At 36.6% G+C, this 14,424-nt stretch overlaps 4 protein-coding genes across 4 annotated transcripts; 1 reads left to right on the forward strand and 3 right to left on the reverse strand.

The window, feature by feature from the left end:
* Positions 1–315: 315 nt before the first annotated feature.
* On the reverse strand, positions 316–3,317 carry LOC129246435 (rac GTPase-activating protein 1). Its single transcript, XM_054885268.1, has 4 exons — positions 2,857–3,317; positions 1,845–2,799; positions 969–1,780; positions 316–888 (listed from the first exon to the last, which is right to left on the reverse strand). The coding sequence occupies exons 1-4, from the start codon at positions 2,942–2,944 to the stop codon at positions 818–820; spliced, it is 1,926 nt and encodes a 641-aa protein (XP_054741243.1). The 5' UTR covers positions 2,945–3,317; the 3' UTR covers positions 316–817.
* A 154-nt stretch (positions 3,318–3,471) lies between these two features.
* Positions 3,472–4,844, forward strand: LOC129246436 (enoyl-[acyl-carrier-protein] reductase, mitochondrial). The gene is made up of 2 exons (XM_054885269.1): positions 3,472–3,814; positions 3,891–4,844. The coding sequence occupies exons 1-2, from the start codon at positions 3,577–3,579 to the stop codon at positions 4,748–4,750; spliced, it is 1,098 nt and encodes a 365-aa protein (XP_054741244.1). The 5' UTR covers positions 3,472–3,576; the 3' UTR covers positions 4,751–4,844.
* A 484-nt stretch (positions 4,845–5,328) lies between these two features.
* LOC129246437 (proteasome subunit beta type-6) lies at positions 5,329–6,194 on the reverse strand. Its single transcript, XM_054885272.1, has one exon. It carries the CDS (start codon positions 6,086–6,088, stop codon positions 5,429–5,431), a length of 660 nt encoding a protein of 219 aa, XP_054741247.1. The 5' UTR covers positions 6,089–6,194; the 3' UTR covers positions 5,329–5,428.
* Positions 6,195–8,581: 2,387 nt separating this feature from the next.
* Positions 8,582–10,253, reverse strand: LOC129244266 (jerky protein homolog-like). The gene is made up of 3 exons (XM_054881883.1): positions 9,916–10,253; positions 9,487–9,858; positions 8,582–9,417 (listed from the first exon to the last, which is right to left on the reverse strand). The coding sequence occupies exons 1-3, from the start codon at positions 10,226–10,228 to the stop codon at positions 8,582–8,584; spliced, it is 1,521 nt and encodes a 506-aa protein (XP_054737858.1). The 5' UTR covers positions 10,229–10,253.
* Positions 10,254–14,424: the final 4,171 nt, after the last annotated feature.

Genomic DNA, 14,424 nt, shown 5'->3' on the forward strand with positions numbered 1-14,424 from the left:
AACAGACGCATTTCTCTGTCACAATTATTTTTCTGTTATTGTAACAGGTTGATCTCGTACTTATTCAAATTATATAACACAGGTTCGGCATGTTTAAACCTGCTTATCAAAAACTTACCCCGCCAAAATTGCACGTTTCCTTGTCTACCGTAAAATGATATCGATGACAACTTATGGTTTAACCGCTAAGCTACTACAACAACCACCCCTTATAGACTTTTTAGGAATAATGTCTGAGTTACAGCAAAGATCTACGCATTCCTATGACATCTACTTACTTGTCACTTAATACATATAATAAAAATTACTACTAAATTCACTTCAGAAATATTCAACATTTGAATTTTTATTGTAAACATAAAAGAAGTGCCTATTTTAAGGCGTATTTGTAAAAGATTATAAAAAAATATTACTTTTCTACTTTTAAGTATCCACTCATGTGCAGTATTGGTCAAGACCATTTCCTCTGCGATTCTAAGCGAGGAATTTAGATATACTATATGTATGTACGTACAGCGGTCGTACTCATATAATATAATATAAATTTATTATGACAAGTGATTCAAAATTATAATCAAAAATATTTAATTCAAAGCAAGGTACTTAAGATATGCTAATCAAATTGTAATTCATTGCGAAGTGTAAATGTGTGCCATCAAAATAAATTGTGTTGATAGCAAACTAACGAATATAAATTGCAAACGCAACTTGTAATAAATGTAAAAATCTATGTATGAATATAAAGTGTTCAAATTATTTTATGACAATATTTAAGACGGATATTTCGACGGTTTTTTTAAATGGCTTTAAAAATTTTTCACTTTTTATTAGGATAAGGCGGCGTGGCGTGGAATTTCCGCTTTTTGAGTGTGCTTTTAAATGGTGTAGCTGCGAACGTTAGAACAAAAAGAAATGCCATTGATTATTTTAACATTTAACAATCACAACACAATCAAGGGCTAACTCACCATAGAGGGAATAGAGAGACTCCTTATTGGTGCGACTCGGTGTGCGCGTAATTGTATTGGACGAACCGTTTGTTTGATGATTCTCCTTATCTACTTCCAGTGAAATGTATTGCGTCCAATAATCACCAGCGATCTTCAACAGATTTTGCATGGTGGTGAACTGCATGTACACTTCTGTAAATATAGCGTGACGATCAGGATCTGCTGACGAATAACCAACAATTGTTGGACCAAATACACGTGCAATATTATCAATCGGCATCAAAACTTCGCGACATTCTGCCACACGTTGAAAATGCAAAATCAAGAATGCCAAAGTATCGCGATTTGCTTGCGGCATAACATCAATTGCCTTAAAAAGGTCTCTTTGTATCTCAGCTTCAGTGGGCTGTTGCACTGCATTGCAGAAATCTATCCATAAATTAGTAGGTATAAGTGGCTCACGTAGTGAACGCAAAAAATCTTTGACACAACCGCACAGCACATGCACATCAATATTGCCCAGGTGTGGTGTGTGTTTGCCACGCAAGAAACGCTCCTTCAACGCCTTTACCTCACGCTCCGAGCCCGACACACGATATATACCGACCTCATTGAGCCCGCGCGACTCAATTTCGTTAACGCAGTGCACAATAAGGGCTGGTACCATCGGTGCCACACTCGGTGCATAATCGCTTATGTATCCCATCATACCTTTGTTGGTGGGTGTGCCTGATTGCGGAACGCAGCTTACTGTCAGTACCAAACGACAATCTGCATGACAACGAACTGGACAATCCCGGCAGCGCATACCAACTGTACCGAAACGGATTCTGTAAGCAAATAACGAATTAGCAAATAATTTGAAAAAAAAAAAAACAAATTTAAAAAACTTACTTTTTTTGGCAGTGTGTACAAGTGTCGGTGCGTATGAAAGTACGTGATGCGAAATTGTGTTGACGCATCATCTGGCCACGCATTGTGGATATTTGGGGCGAACATAAATTAACGGCTGGTGGGCATTTAATTGCAGTCATCGGTGTTATTGGTGGAGCAGTAGCATTCTTGTATGGTGTGCCAGTAGGTGTTGTGCAAACAGCTTCCACTGGACTGTCTTCTTTGTCCAAAGCAACTGTAGCAGTAATTGGCTTAACCGGCATAGATTCAATGGTCGATTCAGCGCGTATAGCACCATTTCCGTCTTGTGGAATGGTAACTTTCGTAGTAGCACAAATGCGGTCTGCAGCAGGTGCCACATCTAACACATGTTGCTGTGTACCTACGCCACTACGACGTGTAGTAGATCGTCTTGAAGAAGCAGACGGCGTTGTTGGCAGCCCACCACCACTAACACGCGAGCGCTTTCCACCAACACAAGGTATAGGATTTTTCGGCAAAGAAGGACGATGCTTCTGCCAGGCGGCGGAAGGGCGAATATCTAGGAAATCATCCTCCGATTGCGTAATAGACAAGTCAGATAGAAATGAACCTGTAGAGTTGATATCATTGCCGTATTTTTCTTCAACAACACGGTTCATAGATCTTCGCTTGCGTGGCAAAGTGTTTAGAAATGCTAGCTTGTCTCTTGTTTCATTGTTTATGTTGCAATCTTTTTGAACCAAATCCGCTACTGCTATTATTTTCTTTTCCATTTGGTCCCGCTCATGTTCTGCCTCTCGACGCAACTTGTTTTCTACCTCGAGCAATCGGCGTGCATGATACAATTTTGTTTCTAAATCTGCCATTGATTCGAGCGAAGCATCCAGTTCTTTCTGTATGCGTTGAGCTTCCTTGGCAGTTTCCAAGCATTCTTGACGGAATTGATCTTGTAAACGTAGTACACGTAGAAATTCTACAGGGGGGAAAGGGTTAGTATCGTGTGCATATTTTAACTATGATATGAATTTACCTTCTTCTGCGGTGCCATCGGTTAGTACTTGTATGCAACGACGAATATCGTCAAACGTCGCCAAAGTGGACAACGCGGCTGCCGACATATTTATGCTAAGTTTCTCCTTTAATACCGTTTAATCACTTTAAGTACAAGTTTACCGCTACTATATCTAACAATTTTCAATGTATTTATGCAATCTAATCTCTTTACATGTGTGCAATTCACAAATAAAAACAGTTTTGCCAAATAGCGCACAGATTTGTGCTTTCGAAGAAATTTTCGAGGCAGTTGACCGTTGAATTGAAACAACAAAACCACAACTGCTGTCAAATGACACGCCGTGAGTTATACTTCAGTGGAAAAAAAGATGCCAGATGTCAGCGCAGGAATCTGAGGAATGAATTTATCAAAATTTTTTTTAATAATCTTTATAATTATTTTTTTGAACTGTTAAATTTTTAAGCACAAATTTTGTATGAATTTTGAGGTTTACATGATGCAAAGCCAACTTAAAGCAAGAATAGTTAAAATCGTATGAGTACCAGATGAAATATAGCACGGAGACTTGAAAATCACTCAACTGTACTCTTTGTTTTCACATGTCTCCATTTTTATATTACGAAGGTACGTTTGAAATGCACACCTGTGTTACGTCGAGCAGCTGTTTCTTTCGATTCCGACGGGTGGGAAAAATTAGCAACCAATTTTTCCGAATATCTGTGATAACAAGCCGGCATGTTTCTAGCCAATTTATGTCAACACACTCGTTATGTGCTGCGAAGCCCAATCAAATCTCTAGAGTTTGCTCGTAGTATGAGCGTAATGGTGAAATCGCTCAAGTACGCCAAACATGGCGAACCGGCTGAGGTGATGGAGATTGTCGAGGATCAGCTGCAGCAACCAAAGGATAATGAAGTGTTGGTAAAAGTGCTGGCAGCACCCATTAATCCCGCAGATATAAACACAATACAAGGTAATTATAGTGGCATACATTTATACAGCTTATCTTTCCTTTTAGGGTTCCACCCAATAATAGTATCTAAATTTAGGTAAATATCCAGTTAAACCAAAGTTTCCTGCCGTTGGTGGCAACGAGTGTGTGGCTGAAGTTGTATCAGTTGGTAAGAAGGTTTCAAAATTGTCTACGGGACAACATGTTATACCTTTCGCCACTGGTTTGGGTACTTGGACTTCCCACGCTATTTTCGCCGAAGAGCAACTTATGCCTGTATCATCGAAAATAGGACTTGCCGAAGCTGCCACTCTTACCGTAAATCCCTGCACAGCCTATCGTATGCTGAAGGATTTTGTAGCTCTCAGTCCAGATGATTGTGTTATACAGAACGGCGCAAATAGCGCGGTTGGGCAAGCAGTGCATCAATTATGTAAGGCATGGAATATAAAATCTGTAGGCATTGTACGGGATCGTCCAGATATTGGACCTTTAAAGAATTATTTAAAATCGCTTGGTGCTACTGAAGTATTAACAGAAGAAGAAATACGTTCTAGTCCACTTTTCAAAGAGAAACATTTGCCCCGACCGCGCTTAGCGCTGAACTGTGTCGGTGGTAAAAGTGCGACTGAGGTGTCGCGGCATTTGGCCGACAAAGGTGTTATGGTGACCTATGGGGGTATGTCGCGTGAGCCGGTTGTTGCTAGTACAGCGGCTCTGATCTTTAAAGATATAGCATTCCGTGGTTTCTGGATGACTCGTTGGACAAAGGAAAATTTCGACTCACCACAGCGTACACAAATGTTCAATGAATTATGTGGAATGATTGAGGAAGGTAAATTCGTTGCACCGGTACATGAGATGGTACCATTTGAACAGTTCAAGGAAGCAATGGCGGCCGCTCTAAACTTCAAAGGATTCACTGGCAAGAAATTCATATTGGATATGCAAAATTAATCAAATTAAATATGTGTCTATTGTTATGTTTGTTTTGGGAACTTTAAAATTTAATTTTTTCTAATAAAAAATTGTATGGGCTACAGAAAATTAATTCATGCAATTCCAATGCATATGTGCACACATTTATTCTGTATAAGTACTAGGCGTGGTTGTAATTTAGATAATTGACTTCAGAATAAGCTAACATTTGTGCTAGGAAAGAATGCACTAATTTGTTATGTATGTAAATGTATAATTTACCCAATAAATGTTTCAAGGCAACTTTACACAACTCCACACTGCAGATCTTAAACATAACATTGGTTTGTAAAATGGCAGACAGAAATTGCTAAGTCAGGCTTTATCTCCACTGTGCAGTGCGCGTTGTTGTAATAGCATACACATTCCCCACAAATGTTAGGAGAACACTGGTGGAGTGACAGCTATGTGGAGAACGGTGATGTGTGTGTAGTTGTTATTACTAGCGGTAGTACCTGAAGTTTTACGCTGTAAGATATAATTTATAAGTTGTTTCCCATGGCTGATACGAGCTCGAATGTTTGCTGAGCCAACGAATAGATAATAGACAAATGAAATTAACATTCTTACGTTTTTTTCGCAAATATTTATTTGTAATAACACATTTGTAAAAATCCTTTGTTAGTAAATCATTTATTATCGAAAAAAAAGTACTCTTTAATTGCCGATTTCAATTGGATTACCAGACTCTGTATTGAAGAACACTCTCCGTTCGATGCCATCCTCTGTGATAATGCCAACACGTACCACACCACCTGAGCTACCATCATGGTAGATGGCATGTTTCACAGCTTTCACTACAAAAGCCACACAATCTTCTTTGCTCATTTGAGGACGGTAAGCTTCACGCACAAACCCATAGATATAGCTTGAACCAGAGCCACCAATCGTCACCGACTCGCGTTTCAACATGCCACCCAGTGGCACAGAATACACTTGTCCCCCATTACGTTTGTCCCAACCAGCAACAATAATACCTGCCAGTAAGCTGTCACGATAGTTGTAGCAGTAATTGCGGAATTCTGATGCTGCTTCTGCTACCAGTGGCTCTTCACCGGACTGATTTTCATGATAATTCAAAGAGTAGGCGACAATATCAGCAATGGCCTGTGTATCGGCAGCGGAACCACTGCGGCAGCAATAGATTTTATCCGTAATGCGAGTCAATTTGTCTGTAACACGATTGGCTACGAAAAGGCCAGTGCTAGTGCGCGAGTCAGCTCCAATAACTACGCCTCCATCGAATTCCACCGCCATGATGGTGGTACCTGTGCTGACGGCATTATCATGGATACCATAGTCCTGCGAGAAATCCATGTTGCTATATATATTGAATTATATGAAAATTTTAACACAGCGGTTAGCACAAACAAAAATGCGATTCTTCTCCGGTGACTGTGTGTATTTAGAAATGACAGCAAATGCCAAATAGTTAAGTCATGTTCGTGACATTTATGATGCTGCCAGATGATAGCTTCGATTAAATGACTAATTGAAGATTTCGATGGAAATGGAGGAATCTATGCGTGTATTTATATTTAATTAGAAGGAAAATATTACATTTGTAATAATTATTATCGATAGCACAGAAAACACAGGGTTGTATAGCGAAAGGATATTTACTTCTGCTCAAATATGAACGAGACGGTATTATTAAAACGGTCCGCGGATGACATATGGCAAAAATAAATTTTTTGTTTTTTGGTAGGACTGTTATAAGCTTACATAGCAAATTTCAGCGTGATATGTCACATAGTTTGTTTTCTGTGCTACTGTAAACAAGTCAAGCTCGAGGTGTTCTTCGTATTCTCTTTTATGACTTCAATTGTCTCAAAATGTTTTCCACGGAGCGGCAACTTGAGCTTGGGAAACAGGAAAAAGTCACATGGAGCCATATCAGGCGAATACGGTGCTTGCAGAACGATATTAACATTATTTTTGTTCAAATAATTGCGAACAAGACGTGATGTGTGAGCTGGTGCATTATCGTGATGCAAGAACCTTGACTTGTTGTCCCACAATTCCTTCCTTTTAAGACGAATGTTCTCGCGCAAACGCTTTAAAACGTCTAAATAATATTCAGCGTTAACCGATTTGCGATTTGTGCGATTTTCAAGCACAATTTCCTTTACTTTTCCGATGTTTTCGTCGTTTACTGATGTGACTGGACGACGTTCATGAGGCAAGTTTTCAACCGATGTACGGCGCTCTTTGAACGATTTGTACCACTGGAAAACACGTGCACGCGATAGAGCAGAGTCCCCATAGGTTGTATGCAACAATAACAAAATTTCAAACAAATTCTTTGAATTTCCATCGTTAAATTCGAAGAACACACTCGAGCTTGACTTGTTTACAGTAGCACAGAAAACAAACTATGTGACATATCACGCTGAAATTTGCCATGTAAGCTTATAACAGTTCTACCAAAAAACAAAAAATTTATTTTTGCCATATGTCATCCGCGGACCGTTTTATTGATACCGTCTCGTTCATATTTGAGCAGAAGTATAATATGAGATTATTTTATAAGCGCGGATTTCGGGAGATATAATTTGTATGAGTAGTCTCGCATTTTAATAACGTATTGGGAGTTAAGCTCGAAAAAATGGATAATCTAGTTATAACTTTACAACTCTGGTGATATCTATCAAAAAATACCATATATGGGAAACTTGGGAACAAAAATAAAATAAGAGTAGTAATCCTGCAAAGATGATAATATACAGTTCGCCTTGGCGATTCTGATTAATCTTTGGTTTAATTCGAAATAGAATATTTGGGAAATATTTTTATTATATGCCGAAATGTAAATCATAATTTATTTGATGTCTTTATAAAATTAAGGGGTTACGCCACTCTAGCTACTGTAAAAAAGCAGTTTTTTAAGGATTTTTTTTACATTGAAAGAAAGGTGCCAGGAAAAAACTTTTTAAGTATATTATTAAGCATGTATTTAAGTGTAATTACAAATATTTTTATTGAAAAATATTACAAAATGGCGCCTTTGGAGTGAATCTCTGAACGCGCCCTGCGAAAAAGGCACTTCACGGCAAGCAGTACAACTGACGTAAATGTCCACCTAAACCAAATTAAAAACATTCTTCTCAATCGACGTGAGTATAGCTGTAGAAATACGTACGGGATTTTAGAAATATTGAAATTTGTGTATTTTGCAGATGTTTGAAGTCAAAAGTAGAATTTTTCGTCTAAAATGGAACCGTTAATTGTTTATAAAAATTTTTCTAATTAATTAATAAAAAAATCCGTACGTATTTCAGTGCGGAATAATGTTCTAAAGATCCTTGTACAATTACAAGTGAAAATATTAAAAATTGTTTGTGTTATGCTGCTTGCCGTTTTGAAAAATCACGTTTTGAGATAAACACGCTTTAAATTTGAATAGTCGGTTCAGAGACGTCAGAGGCGCTCGCGCAAAAGTGCGAAATATTAGAGATAAACATTTTTTTCACGCATAGGACTTTTTGTTTTATATTCTAAAGAGTTTAAAGCATCTTTTAAGCAAAAAAAAAAATTTCGATATTTTGAAAATCATAGAGTGGCCTAACACCTTAAATACAGTTGTACCTCGATTAACCGGGTTGCTCGGGACCGGGCTCAGCACGGATAATCGAAAACACGATTGAAAGAGGTTTTTGAAATATTCAAAAATTTTATTATTTTTATTTATTTTTAAAAAGAACATGTAAATTTGCATCTATTAACATACTTATGAATACAGATACATATCTTATTACTGTTTTTATAATATACTTTCATATACATACATATAGGTACATAAATGCATATTTATATTAATTTAAAATATTCGTTTAAAGTAGTTTGTCTTTTAGAATTCATTTGTTCCTTAAGTAAATGACTTTGTATGCGATACACTTGTATTTTGTCTGGTTCTGAAATACCTGTACCAGTATAGTTTTTTAAGAACTTTAACAAAACACTACTAGCCTCTATTGCTTGAGCTAATGTGGGGGTTTCTACCGTATTACCTCCATCTGATTCCTCTGAATTTGACTCAAGCTCATATTCTTCTGTTTGATTGACCATGTTAACGATTTCATCATCAGATACAATAGCAAACGGTGCGACATCAATATCGCACTCCATCCACTTTGAGATAGCATCAGCTGTAAAACCAGGTGGTATTAATACATCTGATTGTATCTCAATACTAAAAGTTGAATCATTTTCATCATCTTGAGATAGTAAGTTATTCCAAACTTTATTTAAAACACGTGGGGTTACAGAATCCCACGAAGTCGCTGCTGTCCATAAAGCTGACTTAATGTTCAAAGATTTAACAAATTCGTGTCGACTATTAGAATCCACAAGTTTTTGCACGATAAATTTACGGTACTGGCATTTGAAACTCCGAATGGCTCCTTGATCCATAGGCTGAATCAAAGATGTACAATTCGGTGGTAGATATTTTACTGTAACATTATCAGATATCATTGCATTTACATCCGGGTGTGCTGGACAGTTGTCTAATAGCAAAAGAACTTTGCAATTCTTTTCGAGACCAATGCGTTGTAAATGTTCTCTTACCTCTGGTACAAAATTGTTGTTAAACCACTCCAGAAATAGCTCTTGTGTTACCCAAGCTCTCTTATTAGACTTATAAACTACAGGAATGTATTTAACATTTTTTAAACATCTTGGATTAGCACTTTTTCCTATTATCATCAATTTACACTTGTGAGTCCCAGCTGCATTTGCACAAAGTAAAGCTGTGATTCTTTCCTTGGACTCTTTGTACCCCTCAATAGAATATTCATCCCCACTCGCCAACGAATTTTGGGGCAAACACTTCCAAAATAGACCGGATTCGTCTGCATTATAAATTTGTTCAGTTGTAAGTTGTTCATTTTTAATGTATTCGTTTAAGTCTTCCACAAACATCGTTGCAGACACATAATCAGCACACTCCTTTTCTCCTGTGGATTTCAGCCTACGAATTCCATGCCGATTTTTGAATTTTTCCAGCCAACCAGATGAATACTTACACTCGGAATTTATGTTTAATTTACCATGAAAATATTTTGCCTTCTCAGTAATCATTTCGCCTAGAAATTGCAGGAAATTTTCAGTTTATGTGGATGTCTGGATTTGAGTAATATTACCTGTAATGGGACATCCCTTAAATCTTTCTTGTCGAAACCATTCATATGTTGCAAAATCAACCTTTGGATTTTCGGATTTTTTCAGAGTATGTCTATTTTTTAAACCGTGAATTGAATCACTTTCCGATTCATATTTCAAAATTTTTTCTTTGTTTTTTATTAAGTCTCGTACAGTTTGTTTGCCAACACCATATTTTTCAGATAAAAAATGAACGGATGGGTTCTTGCGATATTCGTTAATCAGTTCTATTTTCTCTTTAATTGAAAGAACTTTTCTTGCTCTTTTTGTCAGTTTACTTATTGATGGAGCCATTTTCACAAAAGCACCTGTTAAGAGATCAAATTTCACTTACAGACTGAATGAAAGTGAAATTTGATACAAATTTATTACATAAAAACAAAAAATGGGAATCCCCGAATTTTATTTCTTTGCACTTACAGAATGAATGAAAATGAAATTTGATACAAACTTATTACATAAACAAAAAATGGGAATCCCCGAATTTTATTTCTTTGCACATTCACTTAAATTGAAAAAAGTTATTATACGCCGCACGGATAATAGAGGTAAAGCACGGTTAATAGAGATATAAAATCAAACACACAGCATGCCGGTTAACAGATGTACCCGGTTAGTAGAGGCCCGGTTAACCGAGGTACAACTGTACTACGAAATACGATTTTATTCAGTTGCTTCTTTTATTTAATTTTATTTGTGTTAACAGTTGGGCGATATTACCTAAATACCCTCCAGGGGCCCATTCACAAAAACGGTTTTTTTTTTCTAACTTAGTAATAGCATTGGACTAAGTAGGCAACTGAGTAATAAAGTCCTCTCTCGACAAACAACAACTAACTCTACAAGGCACTCATCATGCCCGTCCTAACGCATGGCGCAAGAGCGTGGACGATGACAATATCCAATGAGGCATACCTTGGAGTGTTTGAGAGAAAGTTTGTGCAGAAGATTTTTGGATCTTGCACGTCGGCGACGGCGATGGGCCAGTGAGCTATATGAGCTTTACGACGACATAGACATAGCGTAGCGAATATAGATCCCAGCGGCTATATATTCAAATCGTCTTGTTGGTAGACGGTGGCGTTAATCCAGATTACCGGAACAGTTAATCTGATTAAAATTGTAGTGTAACGGACGACTGTTACGTGAATTAGTGAACAGCTGATTTGTTTATTGGAGACTTTTGTTAGTAAAAAGTGGAACGCAGGCAATCAATACGGGTATTAGCATCCCTGTACTAAAAAAAAATATATATTTTAAAAATATTAAATTGCACTTTTTTAATAAAAAAAAAAAAATTGATTATTTCTCATTCACAATAGACGTTTCATTCACTGGTGTTTTTCGGCAGTGTTGCCACCGAAAATTCCTCTAATACGCTTAAATTGTGGCTATTAAGCTGAGTAGTTGATCCGGATTAGTTGTTCTTTTAATTAAGGGGTTATATACAGATAGAATTTTGAAAAAATCGTTTTTTTATCTTTTTTTCTACTATATTTTAAAAATATTAAATTGCAATTTTTTAATTTCAAAAAAAAAAAAATTGATTGTTTCTCATTCACAATAGACGTTTCATTCACTGGTGTTTTTCGGCAGTGTTGCCACCGAAAATTCCTCTAATACGCTTAAATTGTGGCTATTAAGCTGAGTAGTTGATCCGGATTAGTTGCACTTTTAATTAAGGAGTTATATACAGTTAGAATTTTCAAAAAATCGATTTTTTTTTATTTTTTGTTTTTCTTAATGTACATATAAATATTTAAGAATGCACATAGAAAATTTAAAGTCGGTGATCAACATTACTCGAAAACGGCTCAAGCGATTAGTCTCAAATTTTAGCACGAGCTTCTTAAATATATTTTTTAGTAATAAATCGAAGATTTTTTCTCACCGATAAATATTTTTTTTATATATTGTACAATTTAAGGCCGCCGTTAAAAATCAATATTTGTTTTTTTGAGAAACCGCCATTTTGTCAAAACAAATTATTTTGCTTATTCCTGCGATTAGTCACCAGATTTAATATTACTTTAACGAAATCGGTTTGGTTTTTTAAGGGGGGGGGGGGGGGGGTAAGGGATAAACGCTAAAAAAAACACTTTTTTCATGAATTTATTGTAGCGAAACGGTTCAAGTCAGTTTATTAAAAGTTGTTGCATATTATAAAGTAACATTTCAAGAATATTTGATAAAATTTTCATGTAAAAATATTGCAAAATGAGCGAATTAGAGCACATTTACGTAGACGTCTTTTCAAAAATACATTTTGCAGTAGTCAGCATATCTCAGCGTAGAATCATCTGAAATCAAAAAAATCGAATAATTTAGTTAAAGTATGAGTTAAACTTCCCCCCAACGTTTATTTTGACGATTTATTTTCATTTTCAGCCATTTGGTAGTCGTTTGAAGTAAAAACTGATTTTTGACGAAAAAATGCCGCCATTTTGTAGGTGTAAAACCACCTTAATATAAAAAAAAATGGCGAAAAAAAACGTTGGGGGGAGGTTTTTTATATGTAAAATATGTGTGCAAAATTTCAAAAGGATCGGTTGAGTAGTTTTCAAATGTCACTTTAAAAAAAAAGGTTCGAGAAAACCGCGTTTAAAGTTTGTAACGGACTACGCGCGCAACTGCTGCGTCTCGGCAGATGTTTGAGGCGGCTCAGCTTTATGCTCTAAACTTAAAAAGTTTTGCTCGGATTGACTTAAAATTTTAACACGGTATTTTTGGAAAAAAAATCGATTTTTATCCCTTCAAAAATACTAAATGCCATTAATCCATTCCGATATTTTAGCGAATTCAATCAGCCTGCAAGCTAGGTTGTGCCTAAGCTGTTCAGATATTCGATTCCATAGAAAACTTAAGCGGGAATAAGGCGAATATTCACAAGTTAGTTCTCCTTGTGTTGGCCGACGTGAACGCGATATTTCGCAGTTGTGTAGATTAGTTAACCGTCCGTTGTGTGAAGGTTTTATATTCTTTCGTTGTTTAAAATGGCCTGGCCAGGCCACCTATGAGAACACGTGCTTTATTTATAGGTTGGTACGAAAATTATGTCTGTAATCAATTTAAGTGTAATGCCGATTAATAAAAAAATAGATTGATTAGTGTTAAAAGAAATTTATTTATCAAGGTTCATCCTTCTTACTTTTTTTTAAATTATTTAAAAAATTCAATTTATAAATAAATAAATAAAAATATAAAATTTTAAAAGTTGCTTATGAAGTTGACGTAGTTACTGCAGCTAGACATATGCTGCAAGTGTAGGTTTTGGTTTCTAAACCGTGAGTTAAGCACATTGCATCCTTGCAAATGTGGCAAGTAAATGGGGTTTTTCTTTTACACTTATCCAGTTTGGTACATAGCTTGCACAATGGCCGGTACTGTGAGCTTACGGGCTTTGATGCAGTTTTTTGTGCTGGGACCGTCGAAGTTGATGGTGGATCCTGTGAGAGATACATTATTTAAATTAATTATATATTTCAGTACGAATTCGGATGTTTGTATAAATACTTACATTGTTGCATTATAAATATCAAAATGCCGAGAATGCCATAGATCCTTTGCTTGCATATTATTACAGTGGAACACACCGGGAAATAACAGCAATCCAAACCAAGCATACATTTCCATTTCGTCTGTGGGCTTCCACTCTTTTGGTTTACATGTTGGATTAGCCTCGTTCCAGTCCTTGATCATTTCTCCTGCTTTCCGCTTCGTCTGACGAACAATTATATCGACTATTTCAGGTGACATTATGTCACGAAAAATAGACACTGGATTTGGCAGAAATCGATGAGCAGGTCCCACTGGTCTGGTGCTGGTACTGGTAAATCGGTTCCAATGGCGTGCTCTAGGTGCTGGCGGTTCCTTTTTCCAAAACATATTGTCAATCTTGCACTCGTAACATTGCTCTTTTTCACCTAGTAATCGATTCACTCCACTGGCAAGATTTGAGACACTAGGCTCTGGTTCGATTACTTCATCCATTCAACTTCATAAATTTCTTCGTTTTCAGGCAATTCTTCTTCAACCTCAAGCTCATTCTCAATATAATTATCGTCGTCGGTGACAAACGGATCATCTTCCTCATCCTCCGCTGCAATAAATTTGCTCAACACTTCCTCGTGATGGCGCATTTGCTCACTTGATAGACGATTACTTCTTCTACCGATAGCTGATAGAGCCCTATCTACTTCGTTTGAAAGTGACATTTCTGTTCCGGCACAAAACACTTTATGAATAATACAGATCACTATTTCAATTGTTAATAAATACTTACTTTTCTCCACTCAAACAAAAATGATTGCAAAAATCAATCATATACAATAAAATGTGCACCTGTAATAAATGGAACCACATTCAATTCTAACGGCATATATCTGGTGCCTGTTCTCGTGTTTTTTTTTTACTAAAACTAGTAAAACTGTCGAAAATGCGGTGAGAGCGAGAGAGCGACTAAAGTTTTAACTTCTGAGTGAGAGAGAACC

The sequence above is a fragment of the Anastrepha obliqua genome, chromosome 4 (assembly GCF_027943255.1).
Source record: "Anastrepha obliqua isolate idAnaObli1 chromosome 4, idAnaObli1_1.0, whole genome shotgun sequence".
NCBI lineage: Eukaryota > Metazoa > Arthropoda > Insecta > Diptera > Tephritidae > Anastrepha > Anastrepha obliqua.

What these genes read in the sequence shown, in the direction of transcription:
- LOC129246435 (XM_054885268.1), bottom strand. Translation starts at nt 2,944, where the DNA reads ATGTCGGCAGCCGCGTTGTCCACTTTGGCGACGTTTGACGATATTCGT. An exon ending in TGTACACACTGCCAAAAAAA is followed by an intron (nt 1,781 to 1,844) that starts GTAAGTTTTTTA and finishes ATTTGCTTACAG; the next exon opens with AATCCGTTTCGGTACAGTTG. An exon ending in GTCTCTCTATTCCCTCTATG is followed by an intron (nt 889 to 968) that starts GTGAGTTAGCCC and finishes TAACGTTCGCAG; the next exon opens with CTACACCATTTAAAAGCACA.
- LOC129246436 (XM_054885269.1), top strand. Translation starts at nt 3,577, where the DNA reads ATGTTTCTAGCCAATTTATGTCAACACACTCGTTATGTGCTGCGAAGC. An exon ending in AGATATAAACACAATACAAG is followed by an intron (nt 3,815 to 3,890) that starts GTAATTATAGTG and finishes ATCTAAATTTAG; the next exon opens with GTAAATATCCAGTTAAACCA.
- LOC129246437 (XM_054885272.1), bottom strand. Translation starts at nt 6,088, where the DNA reads ATGGATTTCTCGCAGGACTATGGTATCCATGATAATGCCGTCAGCACA.
- LOC129244266 (XM_054881883.1), bottom strand. Translation starts at nt 10,228, where the DNA reads ATGGCTCCATCAATAAGTAAACTGACAAAAAGAGCAAGAAAAGTTCTT. An exon ending in TAAGGGATGTCCCATTACAG is followed by an intron (nt 9,859 to 9,915) that starts GTAATATTACTC and finishes TGCAATTTCTAG; the next exon opens with GCGAAATGATTACTGAGAAG. An exon ending in TGCAGCTGGGACTCACAAGT is followed by an intron (nt 9,418 to 9,486) that starts GTAAATTGATGA and finishes ACATTCCTGTAG; the next exon opens with TTTATAAGTCTAATAAGAGA.